The sequence below is a fragment of the Solanum dulcamara genome, chromosome 4, assembly GCF_947179165.1.
Source record: "Solanum dulcamara chromosome 4, daSolDulc1.2, whole genome shotgun sequence".
Taxonomy (NCBI): Eukaryota; Viridiplantae; Streptophyta; class Magnoliopsida; order Solanales; family Solanaceae; genus Solanum; species Solanum dulcamara.
Window position 1 is genome coordinate 80422231 of NC_077240.1, and position 19469 is coordinate 80441699.

Here is a 19469-nt window from a genome sequence, read left to right on the forward strand (position 1 = left end):
AAAGTCTGTTTGGCGAGGTATTTCTTTTTGTTTTCCACTTTTCTTTTTCTGAATCTTTATCTTTTTCCCCGAAACTTTGAAATTATGGAGCAGCTTGCTAATTAATTAATCTGAACAATAGTTGATCACGATAAGCATCACCTATAGGCAAGCGGTTCAGCTTGATCTCTGCTAGGATTCCAACTTTGGTTTCCAAGGTTGTTTCTCCTACTTTTCAACTGCTAGACCAACCCCATTGTGATCGTCGTCGCTATTCGAATTATTAGACCAACCCCATTGTGGTCGTCGTTGCTATTCAAATTATTGTATGTCGAACAATATCCTGACAGATTGTCACATGTTTTACTATGATCTAGTCCTTGGGCATTGTACGTGATCCCTGAACATTATATTATCAACCAGTAGAACTTTACCAGTTCATCTTATTTTCTGTCAAATTCATCTGTACGTACTTGAATGACACAACGCTATGAGCAGCAGTCCATGAGCCCGTGTTGGATACTATGATATTCTGAGTTGTGGATCGGAAGATTCCTATTTATGAGATCATAGTCCCTTTCTCGTGATGGTTTGGTTGGGCATTTTGCTGCTGCTTCAATGAAAAAAGACTGCAACTTTTGTCCATGGTGTCCTGAACTTTATGTTCTATGTTTGTGTTAAGGTGAAACAGTTAAGTGCAAATGTTTTTAGTGAGGCACATATCGCCTGATTGAATGATCTAAAGATTCAAGTTTGTGTCCAACTTCTGTTTATCACTCGAATTTGTTTTTACATGCCATAGACAAATGAAAACAAAATCTGGTTGAGTCTCAATGGATGAAAAGTCATGTCTTTATTCATAGGATAACAAACACTTTAAGCAAATTCCACAAAGTATGAAATATAAAGGCTTTTAAAGCATTCCAAAAACTCAGTAGATTTGAATCCTGCAATTTTCAAAAAAGAAAAAATTAAAATTAAGAGCTTTAAGGATGAAGAAGGTAGAAAATACATCGATATATAAAAAGTAATCTTCTGGAGGATAAAGATCAAGTTGAATACCTAATATCTTTTCTTGTGCTTTTTCATTCTCATAGTAATTCTGTGCTCCAATTGTACAACCATCCTCGAAAACCATGCTGGATATTGAGTTGACAACATTATGTATATTACGGACAATCCAATAACAAGTCCACAACCATAACCCATGAGAACCGCCTGCCAACTGATCATTGGTGAATCTTCTTCTTCTTCTTGATGTACCTCAGCTACCCTATCATCACTGCCACAATGTTTTGAGAGTGGCAATCCACGTAACCCATCATTTCCTTGGTATGAACTATTCTCAAACGTATCAAATTGTTTTCCTTTGGGGATGCATCCAACAAGATGATTGTGAGAGAGATTAAAGACTTCAAGAAATGTGAGAGATGCAAGTTGTGGTGGAATTTCACCGCCTATTTTGTTGGAAGAGAGATCCAATGATTCAAGTACAGATAAATGCTGCAGTGATGCTGGTATTCGACCTTCCAAGACATTATGAGATAAGTTCAACGTACGAAGTCCAACAAGATCTCCAATAATGTTTGGAATATGACCTTCAAATCTGTTCCTTGAGAAATCGATAATCATGTTAGAAGCCAAAATTCTAACAGAATCATAATCATGCCCCTTTGTTGTAGTTGTCATCACATATTGATAATAAGTATCAGGAAAAACATACTGTGGGGCTCTTGTTTTCTTATCAATTATCTTCATGGCTTGCAAATTCCCAAAGAAACTTTCTGGTAAATTCCCACTAAATCCATTGGATGATAGATCTATAATTTGAAGCTGTGCAAAGAAGTTTCTATTCCCTAAAGATTTTATGGGACCATACAACTTATTTGATCTCAAGCTTAAAATTTGCAAAAAAGGTAGGTCTCCCAACCAGTTTTGAAATGTGTCATTCAACTGATTGTTACCTAGATCAAGAAGAGCCAAGTACTTGCAATTGATCAGCGATCGTGGGACTTTCCCCATTAGCTTATTCCCATGCAAGCTAATGACCTGGAGATTGTTTCCAATCCTAAAATTTGTATTAATTGTCCCACTAAGGCTGTTGTTGCTCAAATCCAAAATCCAAAGGTTTTCACTCATCTCACCCAAACATTGTGGGATTGTTCCCTCCAAATTATTGGTTCTTAAATCTAGTACTTGCAGTGTTTTCAGATTGCAGATAGCTGAAGCAATCTGTCCACTGAAATTGTTTTGCGAAAGGATAAGCCATTGTAAGCTTGGCTGGTTTAGGAGTGAATTTGGTATAGGACCTTGCAGCTGATTTTGGTTTAGAAAAACCTCAAACAAAATTTTGGACTTGAACTCCTGAATTTTTCCACTGAAAGTGTTATTTCTCAAGTCTAACTCACTCAGAGAAGAAAGGGAGAATATCCAGGAAGGTATAGTCCCATTCAAGCAGTTTGATGACAAGTAGAGTGTTTGTAGGTTTTGCAGTCCACTTACGTTGGATGGAATTGCACCAGTTAGGTAATTGGACGAAATTTCTAGCGCTTCAAGTTGTGTCCAGCTTCTGTTGAAGGATAAGAACTCAAGTTGGCCATCGAAGCTGTTATTTCTAAGTATTAACTTCCTGAGCTTTCCAGATCTCGAGAACTGGGAAATTGGTCCTTCAAGATGATTATCTTCAAGGTACAAAAACTCTATGTTGGTGAGATTCCATAGAGGTTTAAGAATGGGCCCTGAGAGATTAGAATAACTCATGTCCAACTCATGAAGTGAAGTTAGATGGCTGAATGATTCAGGTATCCTACCAGTAAAATTCACATCACGGAGTTGTAACTTCATGAGTGATGCACTGCTATTCCATTTGGTTGTAGGAAACCCAACAGTGAGCTGGGGATTGTATGATAATTCAAGGGATTCTAAGTCGGAGAGGTGGAAAACTCTTTCGGGCAATACCCCACGTAACTGTGTGAATGAAAGTTTTAGAGATGTTAAATGAGAAGAGAAATTTGAAAGAATGGTGGAAGAGACGTTCACACTGGAAAGGTCAAGATCTCTTAATTGGGTCAAGTTCTTAAGGAGCAGTCCAAAATTGTGAGGCCCAAAACTAAGCTCATATGGGTATTCAGTCCCGATATGAAGAACGTGTAATTTAGAAAGATGAGAGATTTCTACTGGGATTACACCCGTAAAACTTGAACTTGACAAATCAAGATGCGTCAAGCTAGAGAACTCACCAAATTTAGGTGAAATGAGTGATCTAGAGAAATCATTATGCGACAAATTAAGCCTCTTGAGATTTGAGAGTTGAAAGAGGCTACTATTGGAATGAAATTTGCCTCGAAGTTGGCTGCAATGGAGATCAAGCTCAATCACTTGTCCCGTCGTCTCATCACAATGAACTCCATTCCATGAACAACAATCTGTGCTCTTGTTCCATAAAAGAGTTCTTGGATATGATGATGTTATGTCACTACAATAATATGAAGCATAAGGATTAATTGTAAACATGTGCTTGAATTGTAGAAGGGCAAGAGCTTGATCTTTGGGGCACAAATGAGGTAAGGATGAAGAGAAAACAAGTTGACAGAGAAAGGGATATAGCATAAAAAATTCAAGTTTTACACAACCCATTTCTTCACTAAATTAATGATCAAAACTAATGAAGTTGGTATAGAAGAAATCAAGAAATGTTTGCTTTGTGTGTCTATTCAATAACATTGATGAGGTATATATAGCACAAATTAAGCAAAGAAAAATTTACTACTGGTTTCCCTAGTCCAAAAACAGGACACACCAGACAACTTAATTGGTTAGGATAAGAGTATTACTTGGTGCATAGACCTTGATAGAGACATTACATATTCAACGGAAAAGGATCAAAAATGTTTCTAGTTAATAGTTTGGTCTAAAAATGCACATATTGTTACTTAATAGACCTTGATAGAGACATTACATATTTTTTATTCAATGTACAACACTTGCATTTTACTTAGGATTTGTTTGATTTCTTAGGATATGTTTGAATTTTTAGAGTGTGCTGTAGTGATAAAGTGTGAGTTTAGCATAAGTGACAACATTAGTTGATCCTATTGATGACAAAATTGATTTTCTTGCAAGAACAATTTGTGTCCATCCAGTGTTGTCACTTAGGTTTGATTTGATTTACTTGTTGGAATTAGTTTGTACTTTAATTGTCCAAAAAAATCCAACTTGCACTTTAGAAATGTTGAGTTATTAAAGGATAATATATGAACTTTAAGTTGTTAAATTTGAAAGACTTTAAAATATTATGACTTCATTTGTTTTAAGTGTTTAATTATGTCCGTTATGATGTATATTGTGTGTTTTGTTGGTTGGTTAGTTGTGTTGGATTGAATTGATTATTATTAAATTGCATTTTAATTGCAGGTGGACAGCAGAAACGGTAGGTTTTTGTTGTCAAAAATGTTACAAGATCCGTCGCTTTTCTGAATTTTTTTTAAAATTTTGTTTTAGAAAAGCGACGGACAGGGACCCTATGTCCGTCATTTTTTTGAAAATTTTCAAGAACACCAAGAAAAAAAGCGACGGACAGAGATCCTACGTCACTTTTGTTCTTGGTGTTCTTGAAAATTTTTAAAAATTTTCAGAAAAGCAACGGACAGAGATCCTATGTCCGTCGCTTTTCTGAAAAATTTTAAGAAAACCAAGAACAAAAGCGACGTACAGGGACCCTTTGTCCGTCGCTTTTCTGGAAAAGAAATTTAAAAATTTAAAAATAAAATGACGCAGTCCGTCGTTTTTTATTTATATATTTTTTAAAAAAATAAATTTAAGAGTGACGCAGTCCGTCTATTTTTGCGATGCAGTCCGTCGCTTTATTAAAAGCGTCGAGCAAAAAAGCGACGGAAGTGAGTGCGCCACTTTTTCGTCGAGTTTGACCAAAAAACATGTAGATAATATCAAAAGAAAAGTATACTTAGGAAGACATTCTGCTAGTCAAGATCGTTAAATAAGATTCAACAGATTCAACTAAAGAAAAGAAGTTAGAACGGATGCGTCGAGCAAAAAAGCGACGGAAGTGAGTGTGTCGCTTTTTCGTCGAGTTTGACCAAAAAACATGTAGATAATATCAAAAGAAAAGTATACTTAGGAAGACATTCTGCTAGGCCAAGATCGTTAAATAAGATTCAAAAGATTCAACTAAAGAAAAGAAGTTAGAAAGGATGCGTCGAGCAAAAAAGCGACGGAAGTGAGTGCGTCGCTTTTTCGTCGTGTTTGACCAAAAAATATGTAGATAATATCAAAAGAAAAGTATACTTAGGAAGACATTCTGCTAGGCCAAGATCGTTAAATAAGATTCAAAAGATTCAACTAAAGAAAAGAAGTTAGAAAGGATGACTTGGTTAATTGAAGAAGACTCTCTAGAATTGACTTGGTTATCTATTGATGGTTTTAGATACTAAAAGATCTAGACTATTCTATGATTTTCTACAAATATCATCTCTAGAATATCTACAAGAAAATTTTTAGTAACTTTATCTTCTACTCTAGAATATCTAGATATTTCTATAAGATTCTTATCCCAAATACTATACTAGACTGTTCTATAAACTATTCTATGGAAGGTGCTTAGAGAAGTCAATTTAAATAAGGGTAGTCCGGTGCACTAAAGATTCATCAGTGCTTTTTGCAATATGAGGTTAAGTGCTCTTTAGGTGTATTGTTTTTGTACTTGTTAATGATAATATTTACATTTGTAATGTAAAGATAGGGTGATTTGCATAGGAAAATCTCATATTGGGGATTAAACACTTCCTAACAAACGCGATTTTATATTCAATGCTCTAAGCCGATAAATCTGATTAAGGATGAAGGAGAGATTACTTATTGGTCCAACACGTTAGTGGCTTAAAATAATTGTTGTACCATTTGTAAAAGCATCATGTTCTTTTTCTTTTTTTAACTTTACCTTTAATATATATTTTTTGTTTTATTTGAGATAGAGAACATTAAGATTACAAAGTCTAAGTTTTGCTATCTACTTCCAGCTCATTAGAATACTTGGAGTCCAATAATTGGGACAAAGTGACTATAATATCTTTTTAAATTTTTGGAGCCCTAATTCATCCGTGATCAGCGGAGCAAAATGGGGATTTTTTAAAAAATATTTTTTTAATTTTTTTTTTATAATTTTCAAAAGCATAATAGAGAAATCCCATTTGGCTAAAATTCAAGGATTTGCAGCTTAAGGGTAATTTTTTGTTCTCAAAACTAGCTCTTTTTTGATTCATTTGCTAAGTTTTGTGGGAAAAAGTTTGCTTTGCTTTGGTGGGGTTTCTGTTTTGTCCCTTGTAACAACAAGAACAACAACTAATATGTACTCACTGTAGTTTCACAATTGTCTTGGCAGTGTAGGATGTAAGCAAAACTTGCCTCTATCTTTGATGAGGTTGAGATGTTTCCGATAGATGCTCGGCTCAAAAGATGTTTTGACCCTTATTGCATTTGATGAAATTCTTAGGAGCTGATTTATGCCCCTAAATCAGTCCAAGATTATGTTTTGGACTTGAGTTTCTCAATTTCGTCAATGAAATTGATGGTTTTTCCTCAATACCGAAGAAGGGAGGATATCCAGGAAAAACATTTTGTCCTGTTCAAATAGTTTGATGACAATAAGAGAAATGGTAGGTCCACAAATATGGGAAGGAATAGGCAGAGATAGTTAACTAAAAATGATGATGCTGAATTTAGTTCGACATACTATAGACATATGAAAACAAATTTGGTTAAGTTGCAAAGGAAGAACACTCATGTCTTTATTCATAGGGTAATAAACACTTAATGAAACATCAAAACCTATGAAAGTATAAGCTTGTATTTGCATTCCACCAACAAATTAGACTCGAAACTAGCAATTTTCAAAAATCAAGAATTAAAGTTAAGAGCTTCAAGGATAAAAGAGGTCGAATAGAAATTGATGTATAACAAATAATCAACAACCCTTTTCTTAGAAAGTTAGCTCAATGGTAAAGGTTTCAATAAGTCAACAAAAAGATTTTAGTAAATGCCTTCTTAGAGACTAGAGCATATGTTAACTGATAGTGTAACAAGTGATGATCAAATGAAAATTCTAATAGCTAAGTCAAAGGAAAAGAATCTGCATAAAATTACTTTTTTTTAATGTCCTCAACTCCAGCTTAGAGGATGTAGAGGTTGCGGATTAGGGTAGAAGGTGAATAGGTAGTGTTCTCTTGCTTCTTGAAGAGTTTAGGGTTAGTGGTGTCGGTTGTAGTAATAGCGTTATTCTTGTAGTGACTTGCTTTTGCTTTCTACCACCACCTATTTTTATGATGTTTCGATTAGTGTATTATTTTGTTGTTGTTACTGTTTCCGTAGTAGTTGCTATATTTTCTTCTTTGTCATTTTTCCTTTTCATACATACTCTGATTGTTGTACTCGAGTCGAGGGTCTTCCGGAAACAATTTCTCTACCTCCACGAGATAGTGGTAAGGTCTGCATACACTCTATCGTCCCTAGACTTCACTTGTGGATTTCACTGGATATGTTGTTGTTGTTGTATATGTAATAGATATTGAATCCCCTTGCTTTCTTTGTGTGTTTATTTTCTTATATTTTATATTTCCCGACTCCGCCGCTGCACGGGATAGTGATAATTGTCTCTGACTGCTTATATCAAGCTCAGCCCAATAGCCATACTTTCCCTTCCCTTAGCAAAGCAGCCTCGTCTTTCCCGCCCCATTTGGCTTCATATATAGGCAAGAATCTTCACTGTCAAGTCTTGAGAAGAGGGGTCTTGGGTGACCCCTATGTGTGTACTTCTTTCATTGGGCTGTATTCACACGTGGGTGAACTCGAGAGTGCACGTAAGGTGTTCGATGAAATTCCTGAACTGTGTGTTGTCTCGTATAATGCTATGCTTGATGCTTGTGGGAAAAATGGAGATATGGGTTTGGGGTTCTTGATGTTTTCTCGCATGCCTTATAGAGATGTTTATTCATGGACTAGTATGATTCATGGGTACATGAAGAACGGGTGCTCTGAAGTTTTGTTGATCGTATAATAAAAATAATATCCATATAATTAATGTAGCTTTATCGGAAATAAACCTCTAAAACTACATACACATCACCCTTTCCATACCTCACTTATGAAAGTACATTGTTATGCTGTTATTGTTCTATAATTAATGTAGCTTTTGGTATTTCAACTAATTGACGCATGTCTAATGGAGCAATTGATTGGCATAACTAAATAACACTGTATCAAGCTAAGAAACATTATATGGAGTATTAATTTATGTACGAGAGAACGTAATTTTTTTTTAAAAAAAATGTGTATATGCAATTCTTTAATGTGACAAAACTAATGCCCTTAATGTAAATAAATAAATTTAATAATCATCACATTATTAATCGCTACATTAACAATACTTTCATTTCTTATTCATCATATAGATAATCCCTCATTATAATTCTAGTATAACTAGTAATCAAACCAAACGATCCAAATATTATTACCACATAATTGATCTTGATTTAACACATTAATTCAATTTATCAAAAAAGCTAGCTGGACCAAATTAAAAGATATTTGACGCAATGGTTAGGAAGCAGGTTTGCTCTTGGAATGCTATGATTTCTTCCCTAGCTTTGAATGGAAGAGAGAAGCAGGCATTAACGATGTATGAGAAGATGAGGGCAAAGGGGCTGCAACCAAATGAGATTACCTTCGTGGCTGTTCTATCAGCATGTGCGCGTGCCAAGCTTGTCGATTTCGGTTTTAAATTGTTTGAAACAATGTCACATGAATTTGGACTTGTAGCTAAGATGGAACATTATGGTTGTGTGGTTGATCTCTTAGGGAGAGCTGGGCTACTACTGGAAGCGTACGACTTCATAAAGAAGATGCCTTTTGAAGTTGATGCCACTGTCTTGGGGGCTCTGATGGGTGCTCGTAGACTTCATGGAGCTATTGAATTGGGAAAAGAAGTAGCACAACTACTGCTTGAGTCACAACCGAATCATTCAGGGCGTTATGTGAAACTCTCAAGCATTTATGCTGGCGCAGAGAGGTGGGATCATGCTGTCTGCATTGAGGAAAGAAATGTCAGATACTGGAATACACAAGGTTCCAGCCCACAGTTTTATTTAGTGGAGCTTATAACTGCCACAGCTTGGTGATGGAATCTCGACTCATCAAAATCAGTTAAGTCTTAGCTTGACAGATCAAGGAGGATGCATTTTTATGAAAATGCACGGCAAACCTGGTTCCAAAGTCTGTTTGGCAAGGTATTTCTTTTTTTTTTTTTCCACTTTTCTTTTTCTGAATCTTTTTCTTTTACCCCGAAACTTTGAAATTATGGGGCGGCTTTGCTAATTAATTAATCTGAACAATAGTTGATCACGATAAGCATCACCTATTGGCAAGCGGTTCTGCTTGATTTCTTCCTAAATGAAGTGTCAAATCCATATGGATTTCGATCACTAGAAATTCTATCACTCAATTCTGTGTTCATATCTAATCTTACTTGAGGCTTTAAACATTGTTGCAGGTTTCTATGAAAGTTGTTGTTTGGGACTGATGCGTAGCTGTTGTTGTATAGCAGTGATATCCAAGGCAGCTTTTGTTCTGCTCGATTAATTCAATTGGTCTCCAAGGTTGTTTCTCCTACTTTTCAACTGCTAGACCAACCCCATTGCCGCTATTCAAATTATTGTATGTTGAACAATATCATGACAGATTGTCACATGTTTTACTATGATCTAGTCCTTGGGCATTGTACATGTGATCTAGTCCTTGGGCATTGTACGTGATCCCTAAACATTATATTATCAACCAGTAGAATAGAACTCATCTTATTTACTCTCAAATTCATCTGTGGGTACTTAAATGACACAATGCTATGAGCAGCCCATGAAGCCATGTTGGATACTAGATATTCTCTGTTGTGGATCGGAAGAAACCTATTTATGAGATTCTAGTCTCTTTCTCGTGTTGGGCATTTTTCTGCTGCTTCAATGACTGCAACTTTGGTCCATGGTGTCCTCAACTTATGTTCTATGTTTGGTTTAATGAGAAAGAGTTGAGTGAAAACGTTTTTAGTGATGACACATATCGTTCGATTGAATGATCTAAAGATTCAAGTTTGTGTCCAATTTTTGTTTATCAGTCAAATTTGTTTTTACATGCCATGTACAAATGAATACAAAGTCTGGTTGAGTCTCAAAGGAAGAAAAGTCATGTCTTTATTCATAGGATAACAAACACTGTATGGAAACATCACAAACTATGAAAGATAAAAGGCTTTTATCTGCATCCTCAGCAACTCAGTAGACTTGAATCCTGCAATTTTCAAAAATGAAGAATTAAAGATCAAGTTAAGACCTTGGAGGATGAAGGAGGTAGAAAATACATCGATATATTGAAGGATAAAGATCAAGTTGAATACCTAGAGGTCGTTACACACTATTTGAATTGGTACAAAAGTACCCTCCGTCCACCTTTTGGCCCCAAAACACCTTTGACGTAAATTTGTTTGCTAAAAAATGCCCTTATTTCTAACAGTCCATACTCATAAGGTGGATGGAGGGCAATATTGTACCAAATCATTTAGTTTAAGGGCATTTTATGTCCTTCTCCGTTAAAATATTTTGAAATTATTTAATATATGAGCTCATCTTTTTTTGGGTTCCATAGTGAATTAAAAATCTAAAAAAGGTTATCCTCTACTATTTCATGTGGAAGCTATTAGATTTTGCTGAACTCAAGCATAGTTCTATTTCATTTTTTGATCTTGATAAACACGAGACAGCAGTTTCTCGTTGGTCGAGGGCAAGAACTAGAGCAGCCAAGGTAAATTTTGGATCATTTCGTAAATGCTGATGAAAGTTATTGCAAAGATTTTGAATTTACTCTAAGATTTTTGCTGATCTTTTTCTTTTTCATGCAGGTTGGCAAGGGCTTATCTAAGAATGGCAGCCCAGAAACTAGCTCTACAACACTGGCTTGAAGCTGTAAGTAGATCTTTTTAATTGTATACTGAATTTGTGTTTTACGTCAAAATTTCAATTTTGCTAATATGGAAAAGGCTTTTTTGTGTAACAGATCGATCCACGACATTGTTATGGACACAACTTGCATTTCTATTATGTTCAATGGTTGCATTCTCAAAGCAAAGAACCCTTCTTCTAATGGTAATTATCTAGATAACGAATGATCGAGTTTTAACGATAATACAACGTGAAAGTTTCTTGTTTACTAACTGTGTTTCTCTGAATCAGGTTGGATATTGGAGAAGGAAAAAAGTGAATATTGTTGATAAATGCCCTCTATGGAAACTTAAGCAGCAGTGCATTATGTACCTTGGTCCGGTAAGTCTTTACTCCATTTATCAGTCCATTGTATCTTTTCTGTTGCACTTGAGGGAATTTGGAAAATTTACTTATCAGTTTCTTTCTTTTTTTACTACAGATGGAAAGAAAGGCTTATGAAGTTGAGGTGGAAGATGGGAAGCTCTTCTACAAGGAAACCGGGAAGCTTCTTGACACGACTGATGAACCGAAAGGCACTAAGTGGATTTTCGTCCTCAGCACCTCAAAAACCTTAAACATTAGCAAGAAAACTAAAGGAACATTTCAGCACTCTAGATTCTTGGCTGGAGGAGCCACATTAGCTACTGGGAGAATAGTTGCATAACAAGGTGTATTGAAGGTATGTTAATATATCTTCGTGTCAGTTTCACACTTCTGATTTGACTCATATTGGCAGCTTATTTGTGATTTTGATCTAACTCTTTTTGCATTTGTTACCTGAAAGATGGATTGGAAGACAGCAGTATGCCTTGACCTGGATCGGAGCTCAGGTAGCGTAAAACGCGTAAGGCAGCCGAGAAATGTGACAAACAGGGTCGTTGCATGTATTGACTCAGAGCAAGTACAGCAAAAGATAGATCTGGGCGAGTGTTGGTCAAATAATTCAATTTGCCTATCAAGTGACGATAAAGGGTGGGATTATTCAAGCGAGGATTGTCATCAGCTCGAAGCTTGAAGGAAGGATCCAGTGGAGAATTAACTGTAGGCAGATGAGAAACATTGAATTCATGAAGTAGGTCCATGGTAAAGTTGCGTTGATTCACAATAAATCCATGATCTTCTCGCAAAATTTCCATGCCAAGAAAGTGGTGAATTTCTCCCAGGTTCTTAACTCTGAACTCTGTATTGAGGAAGCATTTGATATTCTCGATTTCATACAAATCATTTCCTGTGAGGAGAATGTCGTCGACATAGACTGCTAAGATGGAAATAAGTGTGCCATTATGTTTAAAAAAGAGAGAGTAATCGTTTAAAGAGGAGGAATATCCTTTGAAAGCTAAGGCTCCTGCAAGTCGAGCATACCATTGCCGAGAAGCTTGCTTTAAACCATATAAGGACTTCTTCAGGAGACAAACATGATTAGGGCTAGGAGGTGTCAGTCCTGCGGGAAACTTCATAAAAACCTCTTCTTGGAGGTCACCATGCAAGAATGCATTGTTGACATCCAATTGTGAAACAGACCAGTGCTTCTTAGCTGCAATGGTAAGGAGGCATCGGATAGTGGTCATTTTCACAACAGGTGAAAAGGTCTCTCCATAGTCTATACCTTCTCTTTGTATATCCCCCCTCACAACTAGTCTGGCCTTTAATCGTTCAATGCTACCATTGGAGAGATGCTTTATTTTGTATACCCATTTGCAAGGTAAAGCTCTCTTCCCTTTAGGCAATAAGACAACATCCCAGGTTCGATTGGTTTCCAAAGCCTGAATTTCTGAGTTCATGGCCTCTCTCCATGCTGGATGTTGGGAAGCCTGGATATAGAAACTAGGCTCAGTAATATTAGAAAGGGAGTGAAGTAGTTGTTGATTGTGGGGGGATAGGGAAGAGAAAGCATAGCTTTTAGGCTTAGGGGAGTGACCAAAACAAGTGTTCCATAGATTAGTGAATATCACACTATTGCAAATGTGATCTTTTAGATATCCAGGTTCATGAGACATCCTGCTAGACCTCCTTGGTAAATCTGTTAGAGGCACAAGGGTAGAAGTATCTGATGATGTAGGTTGAGCTGTAGTATCTGATGATGTAGGTTGAGGAAGTGTGAATTCAGATTGTGGACTGTAATCAAAAGTATTAGGTGGAGGTACTGAGGGTGCAGCTGGGTAAAAGGGACCATTAACAGGTGGTGATGAGTGACTGTAGAAATCAGGATCATGATCTGAGGAAGAAGGGGAGTTGAAAAAGATAGGTGTGTGTGAGCTATCAAATGAGTTGAAAGGAAAATGTGATTCATGAAATCTGACATCCCTAGATACAAATATCTTTTTTGTATCAAGAGACAACAGTTTATACCCTTTCTGTTGTAGAGGGTATCCTAGTAAAACACAAGCAATAGCCTTTTCATCAAACTTGTTTCTTCCTTATCCCAGGGTGGAAGCATAGCACAAACAGCCAAAATTCCTTAAATGATCATAGGTAGGTTTCTGTTTAAGCAATACCTCATAAGGTGTCTGTCCCTTTAGAACACTATATGGCAGTCTATTAATGATATGAGTAGCAGTTAAAACAGATTCTCCCCAGTAGGACATAGGCAATTTGGATTGAAACATCAATCCTCTGGCAATTTCTAAGAGGTGTCTATGTTTTCTCTCAACAGTTCCATTTTGTTGGGGTGTAGCAACACAAGACAATTGATGTAAGATCCCTTGAGAAGCAAGAAATGCTGATTCTTGTGTCCCTTTCCCCAATTCCAAGGCATTGTCAGATCTGATCATTTTAACTCTTACATTGAATTGTCTTTCTACCATAGATAGAAAATTCTTTAGTACAGGAAAAGCATTACTTTTAGTACTTAGTAAGAATGTACATGTCCCTCTACTGTAATCATCTACTATGGTGAGAAAGAACCTGAAGCCATTGTAAGTATTACACTTGTAGGGACCCCAAGTGTCTATATGAATTAGATCAAAAATGTGTGTGGACTTTATGCTTCTAGCAGGAAAAGGTTGTCTAGTTTGTCTAGCTCTAGGACAGATGTCACAAACAAAATCAGAATTGGATTCATATGAAAGAAAACTTAAATGTTTCATTGCTGAAAATGGAAGGTGTCCCAACCTGACATGCCAAAGTTTTACATTAGGAGTAGCATTAGCATGTACTGAATTAAAAACTGAAAATGGTTGTGAGATGGGATCTGAAGATACATGATTTGAATTGAAAACACTTCTAGACTTGTCACTATTGGAATCCAATAAATAGAGTCCCTTTCTAACTTCACCAAAAACTCGAGGACTCTTCATTGAAAGGTCCTGCAAGAAACATCCAGTAGCAGTGAATAGGACATCATACTGAAACTGAACACAAAACTTGTGAATTGAAAGTAAATTATACTTAAAATCTGGCACAAGTAGTACATCAGTGATGACCTGTCCTGGAAAAATGGAGATACTGCCTGTATGAGTTACTCTTATCTTGAAGGAATTAGGTAAGTTAATGTTCAAAGGCATAGGGAGAGGATTTAAAAATAAGAAGGAATTGAGATCAAAACACATGTGTTCTGAGGCTCTTGAATCAATTATCCAAGTATCTTGTTTAAGATTAGTGGGTACAGAGTTTGAGTATTTAAGAATGGTACCAGCCACTGCATTTGCATTGATTCCTGCCTTTCCTGCTTGTGTTGATTTGCTTTGCTTGTACATTTGCATCATTTCTGCAACTTGTTGCTTGCTGAATTGTTCCTCAAAATTTCCATCATTGATTCCAAAATCTGTCTTCCCAATGTCTTCATCTGCTTGCTGAGTCAAACTTGTGTTTGCCTTGATCTGAGGCTGATAGTTCCTGGAGTTGGTGAACTCAAAATCTGCAGGGAATCCATGCAGTCTGTAGCAATCATCCTGCACATGCCCTGTTTTCCCACAATAAGTGCATGATAGATTTGGATCATATCTTTTCTTACCCTTAAACTTGTTCTGTGGCTTGTCATATCTCTGATTCTGGCTTGGATTTGTATACTTCTGATATGTGTTTGTTCCTCTTACTGCTTGGTGTTTGAATCTCTGTGCATTTCTTCCCTGTCCACTAGCCATGAATGCTACAAACTCAGCAATTAATTTGTTGTTTTGCTGTTTTGCTTGACCTACTGCCATAAATGATCCAGAATCAGAGATACAGTTTGTGTTTGCATACACTTCCCTTTGATTCTCATCCTGCAAAAGTAAGGAATATGCAGCATCTATTCCAGGTAAGGGATTCATCATAAGTATGTTTCCCCTTGCCTGAGCATATACATCATTTAATCCCATTAGGAATTGAATCAACCTTTGATCTTCTAGTGATTTTGTTAATTTTGCTTTCCCATTACAAATGCATTCACATGAGCAACACACAATCACATTTATCCCATCTAACTCATCCCATAATCTCTTAAGCTTGGTGAAGTAAGCTGCAATGTCACTATTCCCTTGTATCATACCTGTTAATTCCTTTTGCAGGTGGTAGAGTTTGGCACCATTTGATTTGCCAAATCTCTGTTCCAGGCTGTCCCAAAGTTCTTTTGCAGTCTTGGAATTCATCACACTATCTGCAATATCCTTAGATAGAGCATTTGATATCCAACATATGATCATATCATTGACACAACTCCATTGTTCAAAATCTGCAGATTCCAATTCTGGAGCCTTGCAGGTTCCATTGATAAAGCCAAGTTTCCTTTTGGCTGATAGAGATAAAAGGATGGATCTCTTCCAACCTGGATATCCTTTCCCATCAAAAATATTGTTGACCAGAATCATACCAGGTGAGTCTGAGTTGTTTAAGTAATATGGATGGCTGCTTTCATATGTGGTTCCTTTCTCACCACTTCCTGACTTGACTTGAGTTGTTTCAGGCATTCTGTTTAACTAGAGATTTTGAAGATGATATTGATGTCTAGAGATTTTGAAGATGATATTGATGTCTCTTACACAGATCTGGATTGAGCTTAGAAGTGTTCTGATACCATGTTAAAATTAAAGAAGGAAGAGGCTGAGAAAAGAACTTTCTGTATGTTTTATTCATAGTATGTACATTTGCTTATATAGAGATATATAATAGTTGTAATAGAGACAAGAAGGCATGGATCTCATTTGTCCTATTTGTACAAAATTTTATTCTACTTGCTCATAATTATATGTGCATAACTATATTTAATTGTATAAGTCCAAATCCCAACTGTGGGAATTTTATATGGATGGGAGGCTGCCACGTTTTGTGTCAAAAGGAAAGGCTGAAGAGTTAAAACTCTTCAGCTTCCTTCTTCTTCTTTATTCTTTTGTGCTGCTTCTTCTTTCTTCATTTTCTTTTCTCTGCTTCTTCTCTATTGCAGGGTTGTTCTGGTTGTTTTCCAACATTCTACAGGCTGTCTGGCCTCATAGTGGACATTACCGACCTACCCCAGAAAATTTCCTCGACTTCATTTCATTCATGACAGAAAACAATGTCGACCTCAATGATGTTAAGCTTGACTCTGATGAAGACGAAGAAGAATCGATTGGCAAGAAGAGTGGCGTTTTCCTCAAAGGTGACTCTTCTGAGGATGACTTACAAAAAGATAGGTTGGAGACAGAAGAGAAAAGTGCAAGAGCAGTCTGCTGATGTACAATTTTCCGATTCAAAACCATCTCATAACTTCAGTATCAAATTGCCTAATCTTTAAATTCCCCGGAATGATGATTTCTTAGCGAAATTAAAGAATGAAAGTAAAGCTGCTAAATCTATTTCCAACTTAGAATCACCAATAGACGGATATGAAACAGCAAGAGAATTGTTTGCTCCCGAACAAGATCAAATAGATTTAAAACACAGCTCTTCTGTTGATGAACTTGATGAAAGTAAAGAAGAGATAATTCCAGACGAATCTATCATCCACTGGATAAATTCACACAAAGGATCTTAATTGTATCAGTTGGGAAAGCAACTGTCTTGCAGATGGAGCACAGGAGCTGGACCTCGAATCAGATGCTTGAGGGATTACCCCTCACAGCTGCAATCCCATGCTTTAGAACAAGTGAGCTTGTCCCCGAGAAGTGCTTGCCGTCTCAAGATGAGCTTCCCTTCAATGGCATCAACGCCAACGAGCTTAAGCCGGGTAATGCAGCTTTCCTGTTTCCTTTCTCCTATGGGGAACAAAACTTTATCTTGTCTCAGTAACAAATATTCTTCTCCACCACATAAAGGACCCTAACTTCAATTATTCATTTGAACTAGGATTAGTTTTTTTTCTCTTTCATTAGTCTGTTCTTTCACTGTGAATAGACAAAATGACATAGAGGTTCTTTCCTTTATTCTTTTCATAAGAATTCTTCCATAGTTATTTTTTTCCTATTCAACTGTACTCAAGTTTTGTTCATCCTAATGGTAGATTGCAATATGAATGTTGTAAAATTTTGCGTTCCAATACTTATTTGTAACTGGAAAAGAAAAAAATGAGAAACAGAAAAAAGAAAAGAAATCATTGATTCTTTGTCTATGGTATTCTTAGCTCAATTTTTTTTCTTGAGAAGTTGATTAATTGTTGTATTCCGACAGTCATGATAAAAGATAAGAATCAAAGGGATGAGCTCCCACTTATGTTGCTCCGACTCTCTAAAAATGATGTCGCACATGTGTTGGATCCTTCAAAAATGCACTACTTTTGAAGGATCTGACACAAACTCGGTTGCACTTTTGAAGAGTCCGAGCAAGTCCTTAAAACACATGGCAAATATTTAGCCATGAGTAAATTGAAACAAGTTAAAATCTGAGTTCAGCAGTTTAGGTGTTATCTAACTTGTGGATTGAGCCTTTGGAGAAGTTTTGAGTGAAAGAAAAGTTATTTTTGAACAGTATCTTGTTTACCAAAGTTCCCTTGTTCTATAGAGATGTTTATTCATGGACTAGTATGAATCATGGTTACATGAAGAACGGGTGCTCTGAAGTTGCTGTTAAATTTTTCCAGAAAATGATGGTGAACGAGGATGTGAAGCGCGGTCTAGTGAAGCCAAATGAGGCTACATTTGTTAGTGTTCTTTCTTCTTGCACGTTTTTGGATGTTGGTGTGGCGTTATATCTAGGGAGGCAAGTACATGCTTACATGGTAAAGAATGGGGAGTTGAGTGTCTTCATGAAGACTGCATTGATTGCGTTTTATGGGAAGATGCTGGAATACACAAGGTTCCAGCCCACAGTTTTATTTTGTGGAGCTTATAACTGCCACAGCTTGGTGATGGAATCTCGATTCATCAAAATCAGCTAAGTCATAGCTTGAAAGATCAAGGAGGATACATTTTTTTATGAAAATGCACAGCAATCCTGGTTCCAAAGTCTGTTTGGCGAGGTATTTCTTTTTGTTTTCCAATTTTCTTTTTCTGAATCTTTTTCTTTTGCCCCGAAACTTTGAAATTATGGAGAAGCTTGCTAATTAATTAATCTGAACAATAGTTGATCATGATAAGCACCACCTATAGGCAAGCGGCTCTGCTTGATTTCTTCCTAAATGAAGCGTCAAATCCATATGGATTTCGATCACTAAAAATTCTATCACTCAATGGTGTGTTCATGTCTAATCTTACTTGAGGCTTTAAACATTGTTGCAGGTCTCTATGAAAGTTGTTGTTTGGGACTGATGCGTAGTTGTTGTTGTATAGCAGTGATATCCAGGTAAGCTTGTGTTCTGCTTGATTAATTCAATTGGTTTCCAAGGTTGTTTCTCCTACTTTTCAACTGCTACCCACCCCATTGCCGCTATTCAAATTGTTGAATGTTGAACAATATCCTGACATATTGTCACGTGTTTTACTATGATCTAGTCCTTGGGCATTGTACGTGATCCCTAAACATTATATTATCAACCAGTAGAACTTTACCAATTCAGCTTATTTCTCTCAAATTCATCTGTAGGTACTTAAATGACACAACGCTATGAGCAGCAGCCCATGAGGCCGTTTTGGATACTATAGCGTGTAATGCTGAATTCATTGATGATAGTAACAGAAGATTCTCCTTCTGCGAGAGGCCGTGTTGGATAGTAGATATTCTGAGTTGTGGATCGGATTCGGAGGATTCCTATTTATGAGATCATAGTCTCTTTTTCGTGATGGGTTGGTTGGGCATTTTGCTGCTGCTTCAATGAAAAAGACTGCAACTTTTGTCCATCGTGTCCTGAACTTTATGTTCTCTGTTTGTGTTAATGTGAAACAGTTAGTGCAAATGTTTTTAGTGAGGCACATATCGTCTGATTGAATGATCTAAAGATTCAAGTTTGTGTCCAACTTCTGTTTATTACTCGAATTTGTTTTTACATGCCATAGACAAATGAAAACAAAATCTGGTTGAGTCTCAATGGATGAAAAGTCATGTCTTTATTCATAGGATAACAAACACTTTAAGCAAACACCACAAAGTATGAAAAAGGCTTTTAAAGCATTCCAGCAACTCAGT

General features: G+C 36.5%; 2 protein-coding genes and 1 pseudogene across 2 annotated transcripts; 2 read left to right on the forward strand and 1 right to left on the reverse strand.

The window, feature by feature from the left end:
• Window positions 1-494: 494 nt before the first annotated feature.
• Window positions 495-3668, reverse strand: LOC129887846 (receptor-like protein 9DC3). Its single transcript, XM_055963075.1, has 2 exons — window positions 1042-3668; window positions 495-926 (listed from the first exon to the last, which is right to left on the reverse strand). Exon 1 carries the CDS (start codon window positions 3613-3615, stop codon window positions 1042-1044), a length of 2574 nt encoding a protein of 857 aa, XP_055819050.1. The 5' UTR covers window positions 3616-3668; the 3' UTR covers window positions 495-926.
• Window positions 3669-8585: 4917 nt separating this feature from the next.
• Window positions 8586-9167, forward strand: LOC129884415 (putative pentatricopeptide repeat-containing protein At1g10330). The gene has a single exon (XM_055958714.1). The coding sequence runs from the start codon at window positions 8586-8588 to the stop codon at window positions 9165-9167; it is 582 nt and encodes a 193-aa protein (XP_055814689.1).
• Window positions 9168-10714: 1547 nt separating this feature from the next.
• LOC129887848 (IQ domain-containing protein IQM2-like) lies at window positions 10715-19330 on the forward strand (annotated as a pseudogene).
• The last annotated feature ends 139 nt before the right edge of the window (window positions 19331-19469 follow it).